This window comes from Epinephelus lanceolatus, chromosome 15, assembly GCF_041903045.1.
Source record: "Epinephelus lanceolatus isolate andai-2023 chromosome 15, ASM4190304v1, whole genome shotgun sequence".
Lineage (NCBI taxonomy): Eukaryota > Metazoa > Chordata > Actinopteri > Perciformes > Serranidae > Epinephelus > Epinephelus lanceolatus.
In genome coordinates, this window is record NC_135748.1 from 35,587,313 (window position 1) to 35,611,585 (window position 24,273).

Below are 24,273 nucleotides of genomic sequence, written 5' to 3' on the forward strand. Positions count from 1 at the left end.
CCTCTGGGACCAACCGCCGCCAGGATGTTTCTTTCTCTCATGTGCCTAACCAGTCCTGTCAGACGGGAGGCGTTGTTCTTTCCCTTACATCTCCAAACACATCAAACCTCATTTAGATTTACTCTCCTCACAGGAGCTGCAGCCGTCGCCAAGAGACCTGGCGAGTCCAATCCCTTCCTGGCCCCTCGCTCTGCGGCGGTGCCCCTGCTGGCTGGCTCCAGCTCCGGCGGCTCGGGAGGTCACCTGCTCATGAAGCCCATCTCTGACGCTCTGCCTACCTTCACGCCTGTGCCGGTTTCAGCTGAGGCCAGCGCTGGAGCTGTGCTCAAAGACTTGTTGAAGCAGTGATCGCTCACATAAAGAGTGCCAGATAGACGTTAAGTTTTACACTACATAGACTCTGAGCAGCTCTGCTACTTATTGCTGCTCTTTTTAAAGATATTCTGCAACAATAAATGATCAGAGAATTCATAAAGGCTTAATATTCCCTTTTTGGGAGGGGATACGAACTAAATGTAGTTTTTTTAGGTTAAGTTTTACTTGCAATAGCTGCTCTATGCAACAGAGTCTCCCTTTACACATCATCTCAGCATTATTGTCACGTGTTGACCTACAAGTTGTTCAGTGAAGTGGCTCCACATGAAAAAAGGACACAGGATGAAGCATTTTAAACTTGTAGTTCATTCAGAGTGAGAACACCAGTAGATTTTCATAGAAACAATTCATTTAGTTGTTTGATTTTCCCTCATCACGCCTGTTCTGAACACAAGTGACCTTGTTAACTCACTGTGTGCAGTTCAATACATGTGGGTCGAGTCTTATCATCACCTCTGTCTGCAGCAGGAAACATCTTCAGTCTTCATCCTCTGACTTTCATTGGACAGCTTTTATTTTCTCCTGAGTCTTTTCTTCTTTGCAGCGATGCAGTGAATTGTTTCTGATCCAGGACTTGCCTAAAACTCTGGCAGCGGGAGCCTGCGTAGAGATTTATGTGGTTCAGTACATCTGTTGAAACCATAAAGACATTTTTTGCTAAATCTTGTCTTTTCCAGACGGCCTGACTGTGATATGCAACAAGCGTTGTAATTATGGCCATAACTGCTGACTGTGGTTGATCAGAGGCTTGAGACTGCTCACATGTATGTCGAAGTACAGTACTATTATATAGTTATATATATGTAAATGGGTGGTTTTCTTCCTATTTATAGGCACTAAGGAAGTTTTGGAAGTCAAGTGCCTGCATTTTTTGCTAATTAGATAGTTGTATAATCAGGATTGTAAATGGTTAATATAAATATATATATTTACAAAATGTAAAAAAAAAAAACCCTGCACATTTAAAAAGTTTTACCTGACCAGAGCTGGCCAGAGCTGCTCTACGTGTTTTTTTGTATAGACATCAATCAGCCGCTGCAGAGGGAATGTTACAGGGTTTCTCCAGGTGTATTGATAAAGTGTATAAAATGTAAAATCCTCGCTGTACAAGAATTTTTGTAGATGATAAAATCTGAAAATCAGAGGTGACAAAAAAGGAGTTGGATTCACTTGAAGTTGGATGATCTTTAAAGTAAGTTAGTACCTGTGATTTAATTGGGATTTCAGATCAAATAAAGGTACTGCTGACCCTTTACTGCTGTGCGTTTTGTGTTTTTTCCCCTCTAACGCGGATTCATGCGAACCAGATGTGGCTACTACACCGTGGATCGCTCGCGTTGGCTGCGCCAGATGTGCAGTGTCATTCAGCTGTACGAGGCGGAGGAGGAGGGAAGAGGGGGGGCTGTTTATATCTTTGGAAAACAGACACCCACTTTGTATGCTTTATGCCTTTTTACCCCCCAACAGCACAGGAGTAGCAGCTTGTTGGAGTGAGTGCGCCGCTGTCTCTCTGTGCGCGCTCTGACCGGAGGGGGCTGGCTCTCCCCTGATTGAATCCAGCTGTTGTGAAAGCGCTCGGAGGGGGCCAGTCAATTTGCATTGCTAAATAATCTCGTAGAGGACGACAGAGCGGGGCAGAAACAGAACGGTCCATTTTGGAAAAAGGCATTCCTGCAACACTTGGTCAATGTACCGAAGCTTCAGCTCGACCAGACAGCGCTTAATGAAAACCTGGTGTCGGCTTTCGCGTAAAGGCGCATAGTTGGGGGGCGGTGAGAGCGCTGCTGGGTAGTGGCGAGGGGATTTGGGGAGAATTTACGGGTCGTCTAAATCTTTCGTTTTTGAGAAACCATAAACCATGCTGTTTGAAATACGTGGCTTCAGGTTTTGCTCTTCCGCAAGGTCAGTAATCCTCTTCTTTTCCTCCTTTGCGTAACGGACTCAGTGGAGTCGTCCCTGCTTTAGTTATGTGTTTGAATGAGTATGTAACGGGGTGCTTGCACCGAGCTCCTGGTTTTTCAGAGTTGAAAACTTGAAATTCCCTCTTTGCAGGATGTTGGCAGCTCTGGTATTTATTCTGCTTTGTATCCAGCCTGGACACGGACAGGTAACACAACACCTTCCTTCAGTGTTTGCAGGGACTTCATTCATTTAGACCAAGGTCATGGTCATAGCCTGGAAATGTGCTGTAGTCAATGGCTTTAATGACAAGAAAACTGTGACTACACTGTAAGAAAGCCAGCCTGTAAAGATACAAAGGCATGGCAGAATGTAACAGATAACACTTGTTGAATTTGCATGAAAACTTGAACCTTATTTGATGAATAGTTTATCAGAAATTTTAAACAAACACACTGAAACAGCCTCCTGATCATCTCTCCTCAGACCTGCACAGAAGGTTTTGCTTATGATCGCAGGTCGAGACAGTGTATAGGTGAGTGACATGACCTCTAACCTCAAATTTTTGAAAGTTGCATCATGGACATGAGCCTCATCCAGAGTAAAAACACATTAGAGTGTGCAGTGGAATAAGTTCCCAGACTTAACACAGTATCGAGCAGTAAATTGATCACAAGCCCACAGATGTTCTGTGTGCAGGAATGGCCTTATCACTGCACCGCTCTGTATTCCAGATGTGGATGAGTGCCGTATCCTGCCAGATGCTTGCCGTGGAGACATGCGCTGTGTGAACCAGAACGGAGGCTACCTGTGCATGCCCAGGAGCCTGTACAACCAGCCATTCAGACCGGAGACCCCGGTCCTGCCTGAGCCGGTTTACCCGGACCCATCTGTTGGATTTCCAGACACCTTCCTCCCGAGTGTTCCGAGATCTGTGGAGCCCAGCTATCCCAGAGTAAGGAGCACGGCGCAGTGCATCCTGGGATATGCTCCTGCAGAGGACGGCACCTGTAATGGTGAGTCAGTGTCTGCTGTGTGATTTCGGTGGTGGAAGAATTGCTCAGATCCTTTACTTACTGTGCGTAAAAGCACCATTACAACAAGGTAAAAAACTCTACTGCAAGTATGTCATGCATTTATAATCCTACTTAAAAGTACAGAAGTATTATCAGCAGAAAAGAATTAAAAGTAAAGGTGCCTGTTGTGCAGAAAAATGGCCCCGGATACTGATACACACCCACCAGCCACAACATTAAACCACTGACAGGTGAAGTGAATAACGTTGATCATGTTGTTACGATGCAATTTTCTGCTGGGAAACCTGGGGTCACTTGACACGCACCACCCAAGCACCCTCCTCATGGCAACAGCGCCTCCCCGATGGCAGTGCCCCTTATTAGGACAATGCATCCTGCCTCACCACGAATCACTTCTCAGGAATGGCCCAAGGAACGGCCTCCAAATTCTCCAGGTCCCAATTCAATCAAGCATTTTACAGATGTACCAGTACCCCAGAGTTTCTCTGTCCATGCTTCAACAGGTCAGAGCCAAGTCCGATCCAAGGTGGAGCTTCTGACCAGTCGGAGCATGGGCTCAGGACTTCTAGGAGGGTCCTGGCACCAAGGTGTTGGCAGTAGTATGAACAGTGGTTACATGAACCTCGAAACCAGCCACAATTCAGCCCTGAGCAGAGTGACCATTGTCTACTGACCAATCAACAGACTGCAGTGTTCACAGCTCCACCTTTTAGTACCAGATCTGTGTGCTAGGTACCCCAACAGAGGGGGGACCAAACATGGGGACGGTGAGGAACAGTTTCATTGGTACCATCCACAACTTTTCACATTGGAAAGGCAAAAAACGTGTACCGAACTGAACTGATCTGAACCTGTGTTGCCTATTTCTCGCCTAAAATGGTTTCTTAAACATATTTTAGCTCACTGTTTAACTGTCACATGAGACTGTTTGTTACCAGCTGGCTGCCGTATTATGCCCAGGTGGGAAACTTGCATTATGTCAAACACACACACAACTTTTCACAGTGGAACTCAACTGTACCGTACTGCTTGGTGGAAACAGATTTTGAGTCCTGTGAATTGCAAAGTGAGGTGCCGTCACATCCAACGAATGCTTGATCAGATTGGGATCTGGAGAATTTAGAGGCCAGGTCGATGCCTTGAGCTCTTTCTCCCATTCCTGAACAGTTTTTACAGTGAGACACAGCACATTGTCTTGATGTAGGAGCACTGCCATTGGAGAATACCTTTGCCGTGAGGAGGTGTACTCGGTCTGCGACAGTGTTTGGGTGGGTGGGGCATGTCAAGTGGCATCCATGTGAATCCCAGAGCTAAAGGTTTCCCAGCAGAACAATGCATTGTAACAAGATGATCAATGTTATTCACGTCACCTGCCAGTGGTTTTAATGTTGTGGCTGATCAGTGTATATGACTATAAATTACACAGTAACTCGCAGGGGATGGACAAAGTCATTGTTTTGCAAGTCATAAGTCAACTCCCAAGTCCTACACTTTGAGTTTTGAGTCTTAAACAAGTCATAGTTTGCTCTTCACCAAATGTAATGCCATTTTAACAACGGAGTAATACTATATTAGACATACAAAAATCATGAATTCTTTTTGAATGTTGCATTTATTTGTGAAACCAAGTTTGTTGGAAGTTGTTGGATCTTCGTTTTCGACCCACACGTTCACACTCAGTACCGTAATGTTAGTTCTGGTTCACTCCTGCGACTTAATTGGATGCTGTCAGATTGGTTCAAAGTAGATCTGGAGAATTACTATATTTTTTGTTCACTTCAAGAATTAGTATTCTTATTATTACTGTTCCATTGGTTATCGGTTACTTCAATGTGCTGTCATGCCCCATTGCAACTTCTGACAGCTGTCAATCAGCTGGCATCTGTTTGCAGCTCAGTCGATGTGATGTATCATCTGCTGTGCAGAGGATTGTGGGTCAGAATAGCCAGAAAAGCATGCTGGTTTGCAGACTGCAAAATCAGACCTGATGTAGTAGAACATCCTGGTATTTTTGGCATACTGCGTTTGACAAACTATGTGTTGGGACATACTAAATCTTTTTCTGGCACACTATATAGTATGGTGGTATGGGTATTGGAAGGCACAGTCTGACTGAAGTCCAAGTCATATGGATCAAGTCTACACCTCTGCTAACTCCAGCTGTCGGATGAATACAATGGAGTTAAAGTTCAATAATTCCATTTGACATGTACTGGAGTAGAAGCAGACAGCAACATAAAATCAAGTGTACCTCAGCGCTGGACTTAAGTGTAGCACTTGCATAAATGTACTAACAGTCGTGCTGTGTAGCAGACCTCACTTTTCCTGTCTACATGACAGATTTCAAAATGTGAAGGAAATACCACTTCACCCATGTCTGTTGGTCTCATTTATCAAAAGTCGTCAGCTTTTCCAGAAGTGCTGCTCATTGTATTCGTTGTTTGTTTATAGCAGCCACACAAAAAACTTCTGTTCGGTATCAGAGTGTGCCAGCATATGCTCCCATTCATTACAGCCAGTGAATGCAGTTAATGAGCCAGAAGTCAGTCTGCTGTTTCTGCAGCCACAGTGGTTGCAGAGCAGAGCGGGGTTCTTGACCCTTTGCAATGAAGCAATATCTACTTCCAGCCCCTTTGGCAAAGACCGCTTTTTCCTTTTCTGGCTGTTTTATTTTACGTTTTAGGCACTTGAAAATACTAAAGTATCAATCAGTTCATGAGGACAGTTGCACAGTAAAAAAAATAATTTTGTGACACATCAATATATTTTCTTGCTTCCTACCATTATTTCATAACCTCTCGGTTTTATCTTCAGTTGGGAAACACTTATATGTGGGTCACATTTTCTTCCCCAGAAGCAGTTTTTCAACATTGTTTTTAAAGTCATTGGATCCTCAGTTTAAGTGAGTCTTTTGGCTGCCACGAGAGCTCAGTGAGTCTTAAAAGCGACATCATATTTTAAAAGAATAGTTCACCCTAAAATCAAAATGACCTATTTTGATTCGTGTTTATCAAACTTTTTTTGGCCATTTTGCCTTTAATGGACAGGACAGGTAAGTGTAAAAGGGGGAGAGAGAGAGAGAGGAGGATAACATGCAGCAAAGGGCCACAAGCTGGATTCGAACCCGGGCCGCTGCGGCAACAGCCTTGTACATGGGACGCCTCCTCTACCACTAAGCCACCAACGCCCCAAGCTGAAACCATTTCCCTCAGTGGAAACAAAGCTTTTATTTACTTTAATTTCACAGATAAGAAACAATAAATTGTGAAGACAATAAAGCCTCCACAAAAATAGCATTTTAAGTCTTGTGTGTGATTTATCCTGGCTTCATATGAGCAGAGGAAATCTCTACTCGTCGCTAGGCTAATTTCTACAATGTGAAATGCCATAGGCTTGTGCTAATAATGTTAGCATGTTATATTTGTTTGGAAAACGTGTTTAGCATAAGACTGTTGTTTTGTCTGTGAACCTTGTAGGCTGTAATGGAGCTGAATTTTGTAACGTTACCTTTGTTAAGTGTTGCTGTTGTCACGGGCTTCATATGAGTAGAGGACAAGTATGCTAGCCGCTAGGCAAATTTATAAAATGTAAAATGCCATAGGCTTGTGCTAAAAACATTAGCATGTTGTATTTGTGGGGAAAATGCGTCCAGCAAAAGAATTGCTTGGTTGCAAGTTATAGTGAAGCCCGAACACCGCTCTCTCAGGTGAAAGTTGGTGTTGGACCCATTCACCATCACTCCCGCCTCTCTCAGACTGTCACCTTAACTTTCGCCCTTGTCCTGCCGCATTTCCCCCTAATGCCTTCAGGCGCCGTTAAACTAAATCGGCAACTGGACGCGTATCATGGTGACATTAAAGGACGCCTTTTTTTGTTGGTTTCTGACGCCGCAAGTCACTGCCCAAGTGGTGGTTTTTGACAACTTAAGAGTGAGACCGTGCTTGTTTGACAGATGAAAAGCTCTGGGAGACCTGAATCAAAATGATCAGCTTTTCCATATTTACCACAGACTGATATTTACAGAAGAAGGGAAACATATCTGTCGACTGTGATTGGTTGTTCCCCATCACATGACATGTGGTGCCCGCTGCTGCAACCCAAAAGTTGAACTCGATGTATCTCGGTGTTGTCATTGCACCCTGAAAAACAGGCGCTCGGGAATGCGTGCATGCTGGAGTTGCTCTGGCATTTGAGAACGCCTGCCACGCGTCTTCATTGAAAACAATTAATTTGAGGACGCAAAAAACGCAGCATGTGTGCGGCCCCTTAAGCAGGTAGCTGCCTTACATAAACATTAATGCCATCCTCAACTGAACTGTAACGTTAGCTAGTTTAGTGGTGCTAGATGAGCTAGCAGTAGATGCACACTTCCTTCTGTGCAGTGATTCAGTTGACAGGTGTAGTTCGGTAGAAAGAAAGTAGTTCCTACATGAAACTGCTCACAACAAGGTCTGTGGATTATCTTGAGTAACTGGGTCATGATTTCTGGAAAGAGACATCGTGCATTGTGCTTTGAGCACCACAAGCCAAGTGCCATCTGGTTCCATTATATTAGAGAGGCGGCAAACATCTCTACAGCTGATATCTCCAACACTCTGCAGTTCACACCAAAACAATCTAAGCTGATAATTAGCACTCCAAGTAAGAGGAAAAATATATGTTTTTGATTTGGGGGTGAACTGTCCCTTTAAGGATCATTACTGGATAATTATCCCAGTCTGTCTTCTGCTGCAGCAGCTTGGAGCTGATTCTCTGCAGCGACTCTGCTTGAAAGATGTGAATGTTTTGAGTCCCGACATCTGCCGCCTCCTGCTGTTTATCAGATGTTAGAGTGAAACTAGATGGAGGTGGTGACACACGGGAAATGCACTAGAGGCCAAGGATTCAGTGTAAGTCTTTAGAGATTATGGTTGAACTCCAGGGGAATGCATGAATCCATCAGATCACAGGGACAGATGGTGTTTGATGCTCGGTGCAGGGTCATGTCTGCCGTCACCCAGCTGCAGCAGAGGGGCCTTGAACTCCACACAGTGAGGAAATTTCTGCTCTCTAATTGATTCTGTTGAATTTCACAACTGCAAGAGATCCCAGCTGTCAGATAAACACTAAATGTCTGATGCCCCCCCCCCCCCCCCCCCCCCCCAGCCAGCTGTCTTAAATACATCTCAACATAATTTCCCCAGTGTGTCCAGCCAGGACAAGCTGTTGAGAACACCCTCCTTAAAGTCCAGTTGGAGTGTTTCTTTGGATAAATCAGCCATGACCTTGTAATGAGTGGAAAATGTACACATACAGTACAGTTTTCTCCCTCTGAAGAGAGCTTTAGAGTTTAGCTCATGCACAAATACGGCCTGTTTCTCTTTCAAGGGGAGACGGCCTGTCAGTGTATCGGCTCACAACCTTGTTCGGGTAAACTATACCATCACAGTGCCAAACATGAGGTCATGTGTTGCCAAATCTGTGCCTGGAAAACAGGCATGCCTCTGTGGGGGCCGTTCCTAAGAAGTCCTCATAACCCTACAGGCTGGTGTGTGTGTGCGTGTGTGTGTGTGTGTGTGTGTGTGTGTGTGTGAAGTGATCTAATGACTTGTTGAGTGATGCTACGGGGCAGAAATTACACAGACTGTGACTTCCTGTCTGAACCTGCAACAAACATGGCTTTGTCTTCAAGTTAATGGCACTACGCTCTATCAGTGTCACTAATGGCACCAGTCTGGGGGAACAATAGAACAAATTAGCCGTTGGGTATGCGTTAATGCATTTGTGGGTTTGTTTTTTCAAGGTCAAATTTGTACTACAAAGGGCAGCCTTTTCCAGGCAGTGTTATGGTGTGTAATTGTCCTCTTTTAGCTGATATCTGGAGCCCATCCGTGCAACAGATTACATTGTTTGCAAAAAGTCTGTTATTATCTGCCCCTTGTGGTATCTAGCCGAGCAGATACACTATACGGACACCCGATTTTAAAGCCTGGCTGCAGGGGTGTGCTCCCAATCAGCCACAAGAGCATGAGTGAAGTGGGCCATGTTCAGCGATAAGGCTTGGCTTGCTGTCAGCGTTAGAGTTCATCACAAAGGTGTTGGACGTGGATCGAGGTCAGGGCTCTGTGCAGACCAGTCAAGTTCTTCCAATCATTTCTTTGTGAACGTGGCTTTGTGAACAGGGCACTGCCGTGTTGTAACAGGAGAGGTCCGAATTATAGTCAAAAGAGCCATAATGTGCAGTATCATTTAAAAAATAATATTGAAGATTGTCATGTGAATAAATGACAGGTGAATTGCGTTTATATAGCGCTTTTCCGGTCTTAGGGACCACTCAACACAAGCACAATTCACCTGTTCACACATAGATTCATACACTGGTAACCGAGGCTGCCATGCAAGGTGCCACATACTCATCAGATACGAATTCACACGCAATAACACACCGATGGCACCACCGTTGTTAGAAATTTGGGGCTCAGCATCTTGACCAAGAAGACTTTAACATGCAGACTGCCAGGGCCAGTGATCAAACCGTAGACGACCACTCTACAATGTGAGCTACCTCTTGTTAAGTCTTTATCGAGTGCCAAATGAGGTAACACGATGGTGTTTGAGCCGATGGCCCACTGATTAATGCCTTTGTATTTGCAGTATTACAAACAGGTTGTCTGAAAAAATCCCTTACAGCGCACAGTTAGTGACATGTTTTTCTTCAACTAGCAGTGGTTGGTTTGCCAGAGAAGGTAGATGGAGCTAATGCAAACGACTCGCCTTTTAACTCACTCGTGTGTGAAACGATGTACTGTTTTCCTCTGTTGTCTGTTTGTATTGTGAGTAAATGGTTAGTTTGGCCGAACAAACCAATGCCAACTGAGTGTGGTTACACAGGGGACACTGTTTGGATCTCTGGGAAGTGAGATCCAAAAACAAACCGGCACCTAGCACTTACCACCACTGGTGCCCCCACATCTTCCAGATTATAAATTCAAGGGCCTAGACACACCAAACCAGCATCAAAGAACTAGTTGTGACAAAGGATGACTGTTGCGTCACCTCACGTCGCCTGTGTCTCTGCCAAAAAGTTGCTCTCATACACATCACAAAGACTTCCGCGACAGCCGATTTGTGCGTATGTCTGCACCTGCATGAGAGAACATAACTCTCTATACCAGCAGGCGGCAGTAGTCTGTACTTATCGCTCAAAGAGGGAAAGCAGAAAACTCACATGACGGATTCAAGATGCTAGTTAGCCAGTTAGCACATTGACAACACCCCGATGTTGAAAGAACAAATGATAATTACCGTGTGCTAGCGAACAATAACATTTCTACATTTCTAACTGTTTCTGCTAAAGAGCTCAATGGATAAAAACATAATCTTACTTAATATAACAAGTATGTTGCGATCTCACGCCTTCTTGAATTTAGCCGTTTGTTGTCTTCTGGTGCGCAGAACTGAATTGCCAATGAGAGTAATTTCTCTTACCTATGGGTTCTGCAGGCTCTGCTGCCCATTCAGCATGCTGAATCAGCCAGAAAACAGCAGTCAAGGGCCGTCTTGGTGCCAGCAGTGGGGGACACGCTACAATTGCTCACAAACAGCCTGACATTGACCAATGGCAGATCGTCAGCTTGGTGTGTCGGGGCCTTAAGCCTTTCCTGAAAGGAATGGTTTGACATTTTGGGAAATATGCGAAGGCCTTCCTTGCCAAGCATTAGATGAGAAGAATGATACCACTGTCACATTTGTGTGTTAAATATGAAGCTGCAGCCAGAAGCCAGTTTGCTGAGCATAAAGACTGGAAACAAGAGGAAACAGCCAGCCATAAGTCATTGTCATTCTCAGTTGTTTAATCCAAACATAAACAAAAGCCAAGAAGTAGTCTGGCACAGCTTGCGACCACAACTGGTTTTTGTACGGATTAAACCAACAAGATAAAGAGCTGCTGGTAAGTGGATTTTGTTATCTTAAGATTGCCGTGTGCCCTCGTCTCCTGGCTCCAGCTTCATATTGAACAGACAGATACAAGAGTGTTATCTATACTCTCATTAAAGTTTTATCAAGAAAGTGAATAAGTGTATTTCACAAAAAAATATTCCTTAAACTGGAACAAGGGGGCATACCAGACCAAAAGTATGCGGACAGTTGTGTCACAGTTGTGAACTTTATTTTACTTAGAGAACTACTTCTTTCCAAATAACGGTCCCTTTGGAAACAGTTTGCAGCAAGGTTTAGATAATCCAGAATAAAGGGAAAGACATGTTTCTGTTAAGATTTTATGCTTTGTGGACAACAAATGAAAATGTATGCACCTTTATTACAGTATTGGTAGAGATCTCATCATCTCACTTCTGCACATAACACCAAAAACTTGGCCGGACACAAATAGCAGCAGATGAGAGAATATGTTGTTGAATTTTGGGTGAATTGATTGCTCAAGCACACACTTTTACTCACTGTCATATGAACCAGCAGCAGCCCAGAGTGTTGTAAGTCACATGACGCCTCCAGAGGTCAGATACTGTGTTTTTCTCTTCACATGGGACTGAGCTCTTCATTTCCGCTCGTAACTTCAGTTTTGGGGATTTTCATGTTTTTTGCTCGATTTGCAGGATTACGTGCTCCTCTGTGGCTTCAGAAAAATGTCCAACCTTGTGGGCTTTAGAAACCAAGAGATACACTAAAAAATGCATCATAGCTGATCTGAAAACAAGACTATTTGCTTCTGATTACATTCGTTGAATTTTCCATGTGGTTTGAGAGGAAGGGGAAGTACGGCAATTTTCAAAATTCATACTTGTTATTCCTGTGGTCTAAGACAGTCCAACAATATTAGTAAACATGAACAGCTCTCTCCCAAACCGAAAAACTAGAGTGTTAAACCTCAAATTTGTAATGTCAGGAGCTTTCAATTTGCCAAGAGTGTGCAAAGCAGTAATCAGAGCAAAGGGTGGCTATTTTGAAGAAACTAGAATATAAAACATGTTTTCAGTTATTTCACCTTTTTTTGTTAAGTACATAACTCCACATGTGTTCATTCATAGTTTTGATGCCTTCAGTGAGAATCTACAATGTAAATAGTCATGAAAATAAAGAAAACGCATTGAATGAGAAGGTGTGTCCAAACTTTTGGCCTGTACTGTACTTCTCTGGTGTCTGTCTCTGTAAGAGAGGAGCCCGTGTTCACATATATTGATTGAGGTTTAGTAGGCCATTAAAATAACCAATCCAGTGTCACTCCTAACTCATCAAACGCTGACGCTTGGTCACTGGCGGTCGTCATCAGATACTGATGCACCAAGGCACCTGTTGAGACACACCAGGTGGCATCTTTCAAAGACTTTAGGTATCTCGGGGTCTTGTTCAGGAGTGAGGGTAGAATGGAGTGTGAGATGGATCGGTGGTTTGGTGCGGCGTCTGCAGTGATGTGGACACTGTGCCGGACAGTCGTTGTTCAGAGGAAGCTGTGCTAGAAGGCAAAGCTTTGGATTTACTGGTCCATCTACGTCCCAACCCTCACCTATGGTCATGAGCTCTGGGTAGTGACCGAAAGAATGAGATTGCGGATACAAGCAGCTGAAAAGAGTTTCCTCCGTGGGGTGGCTGGGCTCAGCCTTAGAGATAGGGTGAGGAGCTCTGACATCCAGAGGGAGCTCGGAGTAGAGCTGCTGCTTCTGCCCGTTGATAGGGGTCAGTTGAGGTGGTTCGGACATCTGATCAGGATCCTCCTGGGCGCCTCCTAGTGGAGGTGTTCTGGGCTCGTCCCACTGGTAGGAGGCCCCGGGGCAGACCCAGAACGAAGAAAAGCCAAGAAAGTGTTGCTGGGGAGAGGGACGTCTGGGGTGCTTTGCTCAGACTGCTTCCCCAGCGACCCAGCTTTGGATAAGCAGATGAAAATGGATGGATGGATGGATGGATGGATGGTGGATGGGTGAAGCAAATTTCTGATTTTATTCGGAAGACTGCTGTTTGTGTAAAACCAAAAGTCAGTTCATATAATAGCAACATAGTGTGCTGGTATGAGTAGCATACTATGCTAGTGACGTATGTCCTGTGATGTAACATGACATCAGTAACAGTTGTACTTATTTTTAGCCAAACCATGTTTTTTTTTTCTCAACCCAACCACATACTTTTGTTGCCTAAACTTCAGGAAGTAAATCTGAATCCATGAAGTCCACTGGGGGTTGTTTTGTGTAAGTTTGTGTACAAATTTGGTATCACGGTCTGTCAAATGGTCAGCTTCTCTCAGTTTTCTGTACATTCAGCCATTTTAAACAAATCCCATCTGTCATGTCTCCTCTGAAGCTGATCGAGGTTGTCAGCAGTGACCCCAAAGCTCGTGGGCAGCTCATGAATCAGTCTATATAAGGAGCTGAACTGAGACGCTCCTGCAGCTTGTGTGTGTGTGTATGTTGGAGATCTGCAGTAAGGCTACACATGGGGTGCAGATGAAGACCTTTCAGAGAGGTTTTGACTGGTAACTGCAAGCAGGTGTCGGGGGGCCGTGTAGATGTTGGCCAGAGGCCGAGCGCTCCGGGCCTCCTCCACTCCTTGTGAAGGGCCAGTGGTCCAAGTTGGCACAAAGGCCAACAGCCCCACCGACAGACGTTATCGCTTCTCATAGCTGCCTGTCCAAACAAAAAACTGGGCTCCCACCCACTTCCTCCACCGGGTTTCTAGAGATTGGTGACTTCATGGTCTGAGAACCATAAACAGAGGTTGGAATTTTTCATTTGTCATATCCTCATAAGGAAATGTGGCTATTATGATGTAGTGTGTGAGCTGCTCCAAGGGCGTTAAAGGAATTCAGATTGTAATCTGAGAAATCTTTAATCTGGTGCAAAAACAACAGTAAATTGATGCTGTATTGAAATGTTAACTATTGTGTTTATTTGTTTTAGTTTTTCTAAATACAGGGTGGTGAAAACCTGAGAGCTGGACAAACAGACTTTGGACTAGAAGACTGTCGGTGCAGTTTTAAAGCCCAGCAGTCTAGTGGACATGCTTATGAGCAAGGCATGTAGAAAAATTACCATCAGTAGGCTGTGTAGCTTTTGTGTAGTGTGGTGACTGGCAGTTTTTATTTTGAAATATAATATCAGTAGAGCCAATCAGAGAAAAGGACATCCTATTTCCTGACAAAACCTCCCATCCCGATCCCGAGAGGTCAACCATATAAGGGGCTTACTGAGAAATGAAGCAAAAAATAAGAGGCCATACATTTCTGAAAGTACAAAAGCATAACTTCCACATGGAAATTAATAGCATCAATGTGCTTCCACCGTATTCTTTCACTCATTTCTAAAACACATGTACATTAACTGTCTGTTTTACATCCTATATAACATTCCTCATGTGCATCAACCTTCCCTAACTCTGTCCGCCTTAAAAGGAGCCTCTCCAGGCATCTCCTCTGTGTAGATTTTAAAGGCTAACTGCCAAACTGAAACACAAAAACCATGTACGCCAGGGGTCGGCAACCTTTACTATCAAAAGAGCCATTTTTGGCCATAAAAGCTCTCAAGTAATCTGCCTGGGGCTGCAAAACATATTTGAGCCTTATAATGAAGGAGAAAGTCTAAATTCGCCCATTATCATTACTCAAAATGAGTCTAGCTGACACTGGGTGAGAGGCAGGGTTCACCCTGGACAGGTCACCAGACTATCACAGGGCTGACACATAGAGACAGACGACCATTCACACTCACATTCACACCTACGGACAATTTAGAGTCACCAGTTAACCTGCATGTCTTTGGACTGTGGGAGGAAGCTGGAGCACCTGGAGGAAACCCAAACTGACACAGGGAGAACATGCAAACTCCACACAGAGGGGCTCAACCCCCATTTACCTTTGAGTGTGTGTGTGTATGTGTGTGTCATCATTGCAAAATGGGACCTTGGTGGTAGCTTTCCTAGCAGGAACTACCACAGAAGCCGTTTAGTGGTTAAGTGTTTTGCCAGGTGTTGATATGTCTGTCTGCCTGTGGGCAGATTTTGTCACCGCTAAGTGTCACAACGAAACTTTACAGGTGTGTAGAAGAGATCACAATGAAGGATGTGTTCAAATATGGGTGTGGTCCAAGCAAAGGGGGCCTAGTAGGGAGACAGGAAGTATGGAAGGGACCATTTCCCCCCCTTCTCAACCCCTTCAAAAAAGTCACTAACTACAGCTCACAAGATGGTCTCTAGTTTATATTACTATTATTGTTCATATTTCATTTGGTGATTCTTTGATTTGTCCTGGCTGCTGTAACTGTGCAATTTCCCTTTAGGTTGAATAAAGTACGGTATCTATGTGTCCATCTATCTAGTTCCTTAAATGCTCCACATGGGAATCAACAGGTGTCTCATTTATAAACAGTGTATGCACAAAACAAGGCCTGAAAGAGGCGTGCGCCACTTTCCGCGCAAAAGTTGTGATTTATAAAAGCAGACTTGATAGGAGCAACTTTGACCCATGCTTACAAACATTTTGGAGACTGGAAATTGGTGACACAGGTGGTGAGGTAGAAGCCTGACTGTAGAAATTGTCAAGTATTTTTTGGCTTTTGTCCATAAGTACATTTTTAGTATGGATCCTACGCACTGTTGAGAGCCCTGTTTTGTTTTGTTTTTTTTCCTGCAAAAAAGGAAAGGTACTGTTAATAACAACACCCCCTCTCTCTCTGTTGCAGACATTGACGAATGTGAGACAAACTCTCATCACTGTAACCCCACCCAGGTCTGCATCAACACATCAGGTGGCTACACCTGCTCCTGCACTGAGGGATACTGGCTCATTGGTGGACAGTGCCAGGGTGAGTGAACTGAGTGAACATCAGCACAGCAACATTGTTAAATTCTTCATGAGGGAGTGGTTTTTACATATTTAGCTAATTAACTTCACATTGCACATAATTTACACTAGTGCTGAAAGTTATCAAAACCATATCAGTTAGTTCAGGGGTCAGCAACCTTTACTATCAACAGAGCCATTTTTTTTTTACCAAAAATTTATCTGGATCTGCAAAACACATTAAACATTATTATGAAGGTAACGCAGCCTGTTAAATCTAAATTAGCCTGTCAACATTACAAATAGATCTAAATGAGCATTCATCAGAGGTGGGTAGTAACTAGTTACATTTACTCAGTTACATTTACTTGAGTAACTTTTTGGATAAATTGTACTTTTCAGAGTAGTTTTAATGCAAAATACTTTTTACTTTTACTTGAGTTATATTGTTTTAAAGCAACAATACTCTTACTTGAGTACAATATTTGGCTACTGTACCCACCTCTGAGTACATAATTACATATATATATATGTGCAGTATATATAAGAATATATTTGTGTTTCTTGTGCCTTGATTTATGTTATGTTTGTAAAGATTTAATTTATTTTTGTTTTAGTTAAAGGGGTATCGTTTAAAATACATGAATTTGCAGATTATTATTTTTGATTGATTGATTACGTTCATGTTCTTATTTTACAAATAAATCAGACGTTACTCAACAGTTACTCAGTACTTGAGTAGTTTTTTCACCAAATACTCTTTTACTCTTACTCAAGTAATTATTTGGATGATTATTTTTTACTTCTACTTGAGTAATATTGTTCTAAAGTATCAGTACTCTTACTTGAGTACAATATTTGGCTACTCTACCCACCTCTGGCATTCATTAATATGTTCCACCACCAGGTGGCACTGCAGTGGGCTATTTATGATTATTTAGACCTTTAACTTTGCAGAGTTGGCGGTAAAAGCAAACAAATCTCTCACGCACAATTCAATTTTTAATTCCTCCAAAACTTTTCCGTTTTTGGATTTCAATAGATAGCCAAGCTAGGGAGACTGAAGACTAATGTGGCCACCAGAATTGAGATTTGGTAAAATGTAGAGGAAACGGTATTAGGCTGAACATATATTTAATTGTCGAAATGTTAAAACTTAATTGTAGAAAACAAGTGTCACACACACTGGCTCCATATGCATCCCTTTTATTTTGATAATGATAAAGTTTCAGCCTTTGGCTTTTGTCCGAAACGTGATCAAAATAAAAGAAATGCATATGGAGCCAGAGTGTGTGACACTTGTTTTCTACAATCAAGTTTATTGCCAGTGATCAGCACCTCATGATAATTTTTGGTGTGCGTTGCTTTTATATTTTAAAGAAATGTTGAAACTTATCATTTAGTTGATAAAATGTAAAAACGTTTTTTATTCAGTGTATACGCGACACTTTTTTTTTTACATTTGGAGAATGCCAGAAACACTTTAGGCCTACAGTATTGATAGTAAGAATTAAAACATAAATAAAATAAAATAAAAAATACATTATTCATTTCATATGATTTTTTTTTTCGAAGCAAGCCACTCGAGAGTGGCTAGAGAGCAGCAGGTTGCCTACCCCTGAGTTAAAGGATGTGAAAATCAACTTGGTGTAAAACAGACATGTAAAACTTGCGTTACAGTGAGCATCATTATTGTACACTAATGCAGTTCCGAACAGAAACAGTTGGTGCATCTACAGAAGCTCTGACATTTTAAAGTCAATCTAAAGTTGCTAAAAGGTGTTGCATTCATAAGCTTTGTTCTGAAAAAATCTGAAAAGCAAGCAATGACCAAACATTGCACTGCAAACTGATATTTTAATAGCAATAAATGTGATGGCAGCCTTGAAGGTACAAAACTGATGCGACAGTAAAGTTTGTTGCACATGATTCGTAGTTAATGGTCTAAACTTGTGTGAGCCATGTAAACAAATGAGTCAGTGACCAAGAAGGAATATCAGGGCAGTATTTCCTAAAATTAAGACCATATTACTTCTAACCGCAGTTGGATGCAGAAAAAACAATGCTGCTGTACAAAATGCCTTTAATGCCTCTGAAAGCTAAACAGCGCCCTCCTCAGGTTATGTGCAGTACTGCAGCTCAGCAGAGGTCTTGCTTAATCAAATCAATACAGCACACCACACTGTGGGTTTTCATTTATATCACAGTAAACAGAGCTGCAGTATGATGATTCATAACCAGTGTGTCTCTTTCTTTTTGGCCAGATATTGATGAATGTCGCTATGGTTACTGCCAACAGCTGTGTGCCAATGTCCCCGGCTCTTATTCCTGTTCCTGTAACCCCGGCTTCATCCTCAACCCAGATAGCAGGACCTGTCAAGGTACACACACACACACACACACACAGAGGCACAATAAATGCCCCGTGCAAAGAAACACATGCACATTGTTTCTTTTCAGATAAACACACGTGCTCACCTCCATGCCGTGCCCCACTGTTTTTGATTACTCTCCCCTCCTCTGTTTGTTCCTCCAGATGTGGACGAGTGTGAAGACGAACCGTGCAGTCATGGCTGCTTCAACACCTACGGCTCCTTCATGTGCAACTGTGACGAGGGATTCGAGTTGGCAGCAGATGGCACCTCGTGCATTGGTGAGACCAGCTGGTTGTGTTTTTTGTATTGTGGTGGTGTTAATTACAGATTGGTGAGCCGTTTCTTTTTGACTTTGAGATGTAAAATGGAGTCTGTCTGAAGAGCATTGAAGTTTGACATCCTATAGAGTAAAAGTGACCTGAGCTATGTCTGAGCTGATAAATAAAGTATAACATCACTTTAAATGAGCAAAGCTGTACATTAATTAACTGTGTATACTTTAGATTTATATGGTAATTTGATTAATTATACCATCAACACTGTCCATCCATTAATCTGTTTTCTATAACTGTGGATCCTGTGCTGCGTCACAAGGAGATGGAGTCAGTTCCAGCTCAGACTGGGTCTCACAGGCTAACACATATACTTTAGACTATAGATACTCTTACCAGGGGTGACTTCACCAAAGTGCCAATTAATAAACAAACATGATTGATATGTCTTGATGATCCTGCACTTTTTCTTGATAAACAACCCACATTTCCGTGCCTTTTTGTGCTCTCTGGCGCCTTAGCTGCATTCAAATACATAAAAATGCATTTCCAGTGTAAATTAATTTGCTTTCATCATGAAATAGAAAATATTCGATGGGCCATACAGCATCCAATTGTTGGCTTTAAGTTGAACATCACTTCTATAGACAGACAAACACATTCACACCTACAGCCTCTTTAAACATCGGACTGTGGGAGTGAATCAGAACACCTAGAATGAAATCCATAAACCTGGTCAGATTTTAGCCCAAGACCCTGTTGCTGTTCGGCAGCACTGAGCAGCCTTTACAGTTGTTTCCTGATTAGTATTAATCCTTTTTTATTCCCTGTAGACCTGGATGAGTGCAGCTTCTCTGAGTTTCTGTGTCAGCACAGATGTGTAAACACACCCGGCTCTTTCTCCTGCATCTGTCCGCCTGGATATTATGTGTTTGAGGATGGACGGAGTTGTGAAGGTAAAGTTCAGGACAGAAGACAATAAATGTTTATTTTTTATGTCAGTTTGGCCGCAGTACAGATGTCACAGATATTTGGGCAACTATGAATGAAAAATGCTAAAAAGCTTCTGTGAATTGTCTTGTTGTGTATAGTTTATACAGGGTAGTAGTTCCTGTTTGTCATGTTAATTTTGCAAGGAATATTTTTCACCTGTGACCTAAAAAGTTTTGAATCTGAGGTTTTTATTTAGTTAAAATGACCCATCTACATCTGCAATTCTACAGTAAAGATATTTAAGTAAACTTGAGCCAGCATTGAGATTAGCGGCATGTTTATGGATCAGGTTTACATCAGCTAATGTTTAAAACAAGTGTCATTTTACTTTTATTATGTTCTGTCTTTGTTTTGTAGTTCCATTCTCAGGCACATTCATTCTCATGAACTGTATTGTTGTTGCTGTGTAAATGTTGTTTCTCTGATGTTGATGATGATGATGATGATGTTTTAACTGACTCTGATTGTTGTGTGTTTGATTTTAAAGATATCAATGAATGTGACACTGGTAACAACACCTGTACAACAGCACAAGTATGTTTCAATTTCCAGGGAGGCTACACATGCCTGAATCCTTTACAGTGTCTCCTTCCTTACATCGAAGTCAGTGACAAGTGAGTGTTTCCACCAAAGTTATATTTACACATGTGCTCATATGTTGTATTATAACCTAACCTCCCCCTGTGTGTGTGTGTGTGTGTGTGTCCTCCTGTGCAGTCAGTGCATGTGTTCAGCTGAGAACCCTGCCTGCAGGGACAAACCCTTCACTATTCTCTACCGACACATGGACTTGTCGTCGGGGCGCAGTGTGCCTGCTGACATATTCCAGATGCAGGCCACCACGCGTTACCCCGGCGCCTTCTACATCTTCCAGATAAAGTCGGGCAACGATGGGCGAGAGTTTTACATGAGGGTGAGTTACTGTACAGATCTGTAAAGTGTAGACGAGACGGGCAAATACAGCATGATATAGTGGACTAATGCCAAAGTGTCACATTAGAGGAATGAAATGAGACATTTATTGTTTTAAATAAATTTATACTTGCTTTTTAAGCAGAGCCTCCTGCATTTTATGTTACTGACTGCAGCAAGCAACTGCATGTTTATTTACAATAAAAAGAACAAGAAGTGGGTTGTAAGCAAGAGCTATCACTAGTTAAACAAAGAAAACAGCGCCACCTGCAGAAACTCAAACTATCACCAGAGAATCCAATGAAATTACAGAGCTGAGCAGGAAGGGAAATGACAGTGCTGTTTGATTGTTAAACTATCTGTGTGAAGAGCAGAAACACCACAGCTGTGACTGTTTGGTCACCAGTGAGGCTGCAAAACAACTATAAAAAGTCTGGCATTTATCTGATGTGATCATGGTGCTTGTAAATGAGGTCAACAATGAGCATGTTGTCTCAGAATCATGTTGCAAATAAGATTATGCTGCATAAATGTCAGACTGAATTGTCATTAAGTAAAAAATCATGGGCCTTTGTTAGTTGGTCATAATATAGCAATTTAAAGACATGTTCCCTGATTTGGAGGCACAGAAACAAACTTAATAGACTGTAATGTTTTGAACCTTTAGCACTGTAACTCCACACAGTTATAAATGTTCCAAGTTTCAAGTTCTTCATTATCCTATAGGATTGTATAATATTGGATTTTTTGCCTGATATATGCCAATATATAACAACTCATTTGACCAATAACCAATACCGATATCGATATATCCACCTAATTTTAGTGATCATCAAGTCTCTTCTGTAGTGGAGTTAACATCATATTATACATGCATACTCTAATCATGACAGCCCACCAGCAGATGGAGACATGAAATATAATACTTTTCAATGTATGTAATATTAATTCATTGTCCATATTAAGAAAAAGCATGTCGGCCAATTCTGATTCTCATTCATTTTAAAGCCAATATTAGCTGATACCGATGATGTGCCGATATTATCGTGCATCCCTATCATCATATGCCACAACAATGACAGAGAAGCAGTCGCTGGATCTCAGGCTGTTTCCAACAATGCTCACTGAACATGTATAAATATATACTGATTAAAAAATTGCACAAGTAAAAACAAAATGAGAATCTTAAGAGATAAGTTAAAATATAAGCTAAAATATGAATATAATTGAAACATGAAATGAAGTAGGACTGATTTGTGTAGACAGGGCACTGCAAAAAACTGTTATTTTATCAAATAATAAGAAATATGATTTGGAAAATTAACAACTTTTGCTGCTACTAAGCTGTATGGGATTTAGGAGCAATGTCAAAAATACAAAAAGAGGTCTGCATACCAGAAACAGCTCCTCTTGGAAATTTTAATTGTATCACCACATGTGATGTTTCGGGCACCATTCCTTCATCAGACATGAACAAGATATACAGGAACACCAAAAAATAATAATCCCAAAAAATAACTTTGAGCACATGTATATCTACAGTTTAAGGTCGTGTGTTTTATCCCATTCTCACTTTATTTTAAATATGTTTGCGCATAAGAAGCTTGCATTAAAAATCTGCAGCAAAAAACAGCAGATATATGATCCTGAGTCAAGTTTAGACCTTAAACACTTTGTTATAGTTTTGATTCTGAACAGATTCTGAACAGGAAACATAAATTATTAAGCTCCAATATAATTTGTTTACATACATAGACCTTCTCCACAACACATTTTAACATGTCAGGGAAAGCACAGGTGTGTATAATAAAATAAATGATGGCTAAATGACTGAGACATTTAAACAGAGCAGAGTTAATGTTATCAGTAACACCTGGACTTAAGTAAACACATATACACTTGGCATAATGTCTGTAAAGAAAAGGGAAGACGCAAAACATGAAGCACCTATTCTTGGCCAGTAGATGGAGTAGTATGTGTGTGTGATGTGTTTTGAGGGGTGCTTTTGAAATAAATATAGACATAGAAGAGACTTTTAAGGAGGATTTTAAAGTATAAAGATTCTCTGTGGCATTATTTAATGACCACATGAGTTTTTTCAGTATCTTGTTAAAGTTATCTTCCCTTGTCCTTGTTTAATCAAGGCCCAGTCTGACCTCATGCACTATGGAAAACACATTAACTTTCCTTGACTTTGTGCTTGTGTTTGCTAGTTGTAAATGACACGACAAAGCCCGGGGACTTGGATTTCCTCCATCGTGTGCAGCTGTCAGATTCAAGCGTTTCCTGTACTCCGTTCCTCACATTCCTCCCCTGTCTTCTTTATCTTTCAGCAAACCAGTAATGTGAGCGCCACACTCGTCCTGTCACGGCCAATCAAGGGGCCCAGGGAGTTGGTGCTGGACTTGGAGATGGTCACAGTCAACAATGTCATCAACTTCAGAGGCAGCTCCATTATACGTCTGACGATATTTGTCTCAGAGCACCCGTTCTGAGAGTCCCAAATGAACTTCAGCATATCCCCAAAGAATCAAGCTGCAGTGGTTTGTTTGAGACAGCTCGTCACCTTTTTTTGTTTGTTTTTTAAAAGTCATTACGTCATCCTCAATAAAGACACGTCCGATAAAGACTCAGTCAAGATCAGCTGATGGGAAAGCATCCCTGTGCTTGAATCCCCACCCTGGTTTAATGGACACTGAGCTTTTATGGCTGCGATATGGACTTTCGACACAGAGGGATATTTATGGTGTACAATTTCTGACATCCTCTATTTAGAAAATGACCCGAAAATGATGGGAATTACCCTCGCTGAATACCAGTGTATACACAATACAGTTTTTTTCATGAGCTCCCCCCAGTTGTCTGTGAATTTTCATCCCCTCAGATAAGCTGTGAAAGTGACATTTATATGCTTTCATTCAAGAGCTGTCATTGCATCATGATCAGATCATTGTGTGTTTCTTTACGCGACGGGAGGAGAGCCAGATATCTGAGCAGAAGTGTAATTGTACATTTGCAGTGGCAATATTTGAAATGATGTAACAACCAGTCATCAACTGAATTATTGATCACAGTTTCTTTTAGACCAATAAATGTCTTCACCACACAACTGTCCCTGGCATGAGCCGCCTACTGAACTCCAAAAATTATAAACTGCAACTTATTTTGGGATTATTAATCACAAATGTAAGTAACACTAATTGGGGGATTATATAAAGTTAAGATAAGTAGGAAAACTAAAAAAAAAACAGGTTTTTGGCACTCAGATCTGGGAATAGATTATACAAAATTGGGAAAAACAGAAAAAATAAATATGTTGTAATTATATCAGAACATGTCTTAGCACTGTACCAGTTTTGGGGGGTGTACTAATACAAAATTTGGGATTATATAAAGTTGGGGGATTTGTATGCACAATAACAAAAATAAATCTCTTCACTACACAACTGTCTCTGGCATGAGCAGACCTCTGAACTCCTGAACTACAGTAAATTTGGAATTATATGAGTTAACAAATTTTGGGGGGCTATACCAAATTAAGGCAATCATTGTGGGACCATAATGATTAAAACATTTTGGGGGGAATTTGTCGCACAATAAATGTCTTCCCCACAAAACTGTCCTGAGCTCATAAAACTACAGCAAAT

General features: G+C 41.9%; 2 protein-coding genes across 2 annotated transcripts in view; both read left to right on the forward strand.

Moving 5' to 3' along the window:
• trip11 (thyroid hormone receptor interactor 11) overlaps positions 1 to 1,630 on the forward strand; it is a 29,251-nt gene extending 27,621 nt beyond the window's left edge. The window contains exon 21 of the mRNA XM_033642648.2: positions 134 to 1,630. Within this exon, the coding sequence (XP_033498539.1) occupies positions 134 to 348 (215 nt within the window). The 3' untranslated portion in view covers positions 349 to 1,630. The remainder of the gene's footprint in view (positions 1 to 133) is intronic.
• Positions 1,631 to 1,822: 192 nt separating this feature from the next.
• On the forward strand, positions 1,823 to 23,732 carry fbln5 (fibulin 5). Its single transcript, XM_033643443.2, has 11 exons — positions 1,823 to 2,277; positions 2,428 to 2,482; positions 2,761 to 2,809; positions 3,009 to 3,290; positions 15,974 to 16,096; positions 18,339 to 18,455; positions 18,611 to 18,727; positions 19,555 to 19,677; positions 20,202 to 20,328; positions 20,432 to 20,627; positions 22,960 to 23,732. Exons 1-11 carry the CDS (start codon positions 2,234 to 2,236, stop codon positions 23,119 to 23,121), a joined length of 1,395 nt encoding a protein of 464 aa, XP_033499334.1. The 5' UTR covers positions 1,823 to 2,233; the 3' UTR covers positions 23,122 to 23,732.
• The last annotated feature ends 541 nt before the right edge of the window (positions 23,733 to 24,273 follow it).

Coding starts and splice junctions, on each gene's coding strand:
- fbln5 (XM_033643443.2), top strand. CDS start 2,234: ATGCTGTTTGAAATACGTGGCTTCAGGTTTTGCTCTTCCGCAAG. Junction 3,291..15,973: donor AGAGGACGGCACCTGTAATG/GTGAGTCAGTGT, acceptor TCTCTGTTGCAG/ACATTGACGAATGTGAGACA. Junction 18,728..19,554: donor AGATGGCACCTCGTGCATTG/GTGAGACCAGCT, acceptor TATTCCCTGTAG/ACCTGGATGAGTGCAGCTTC.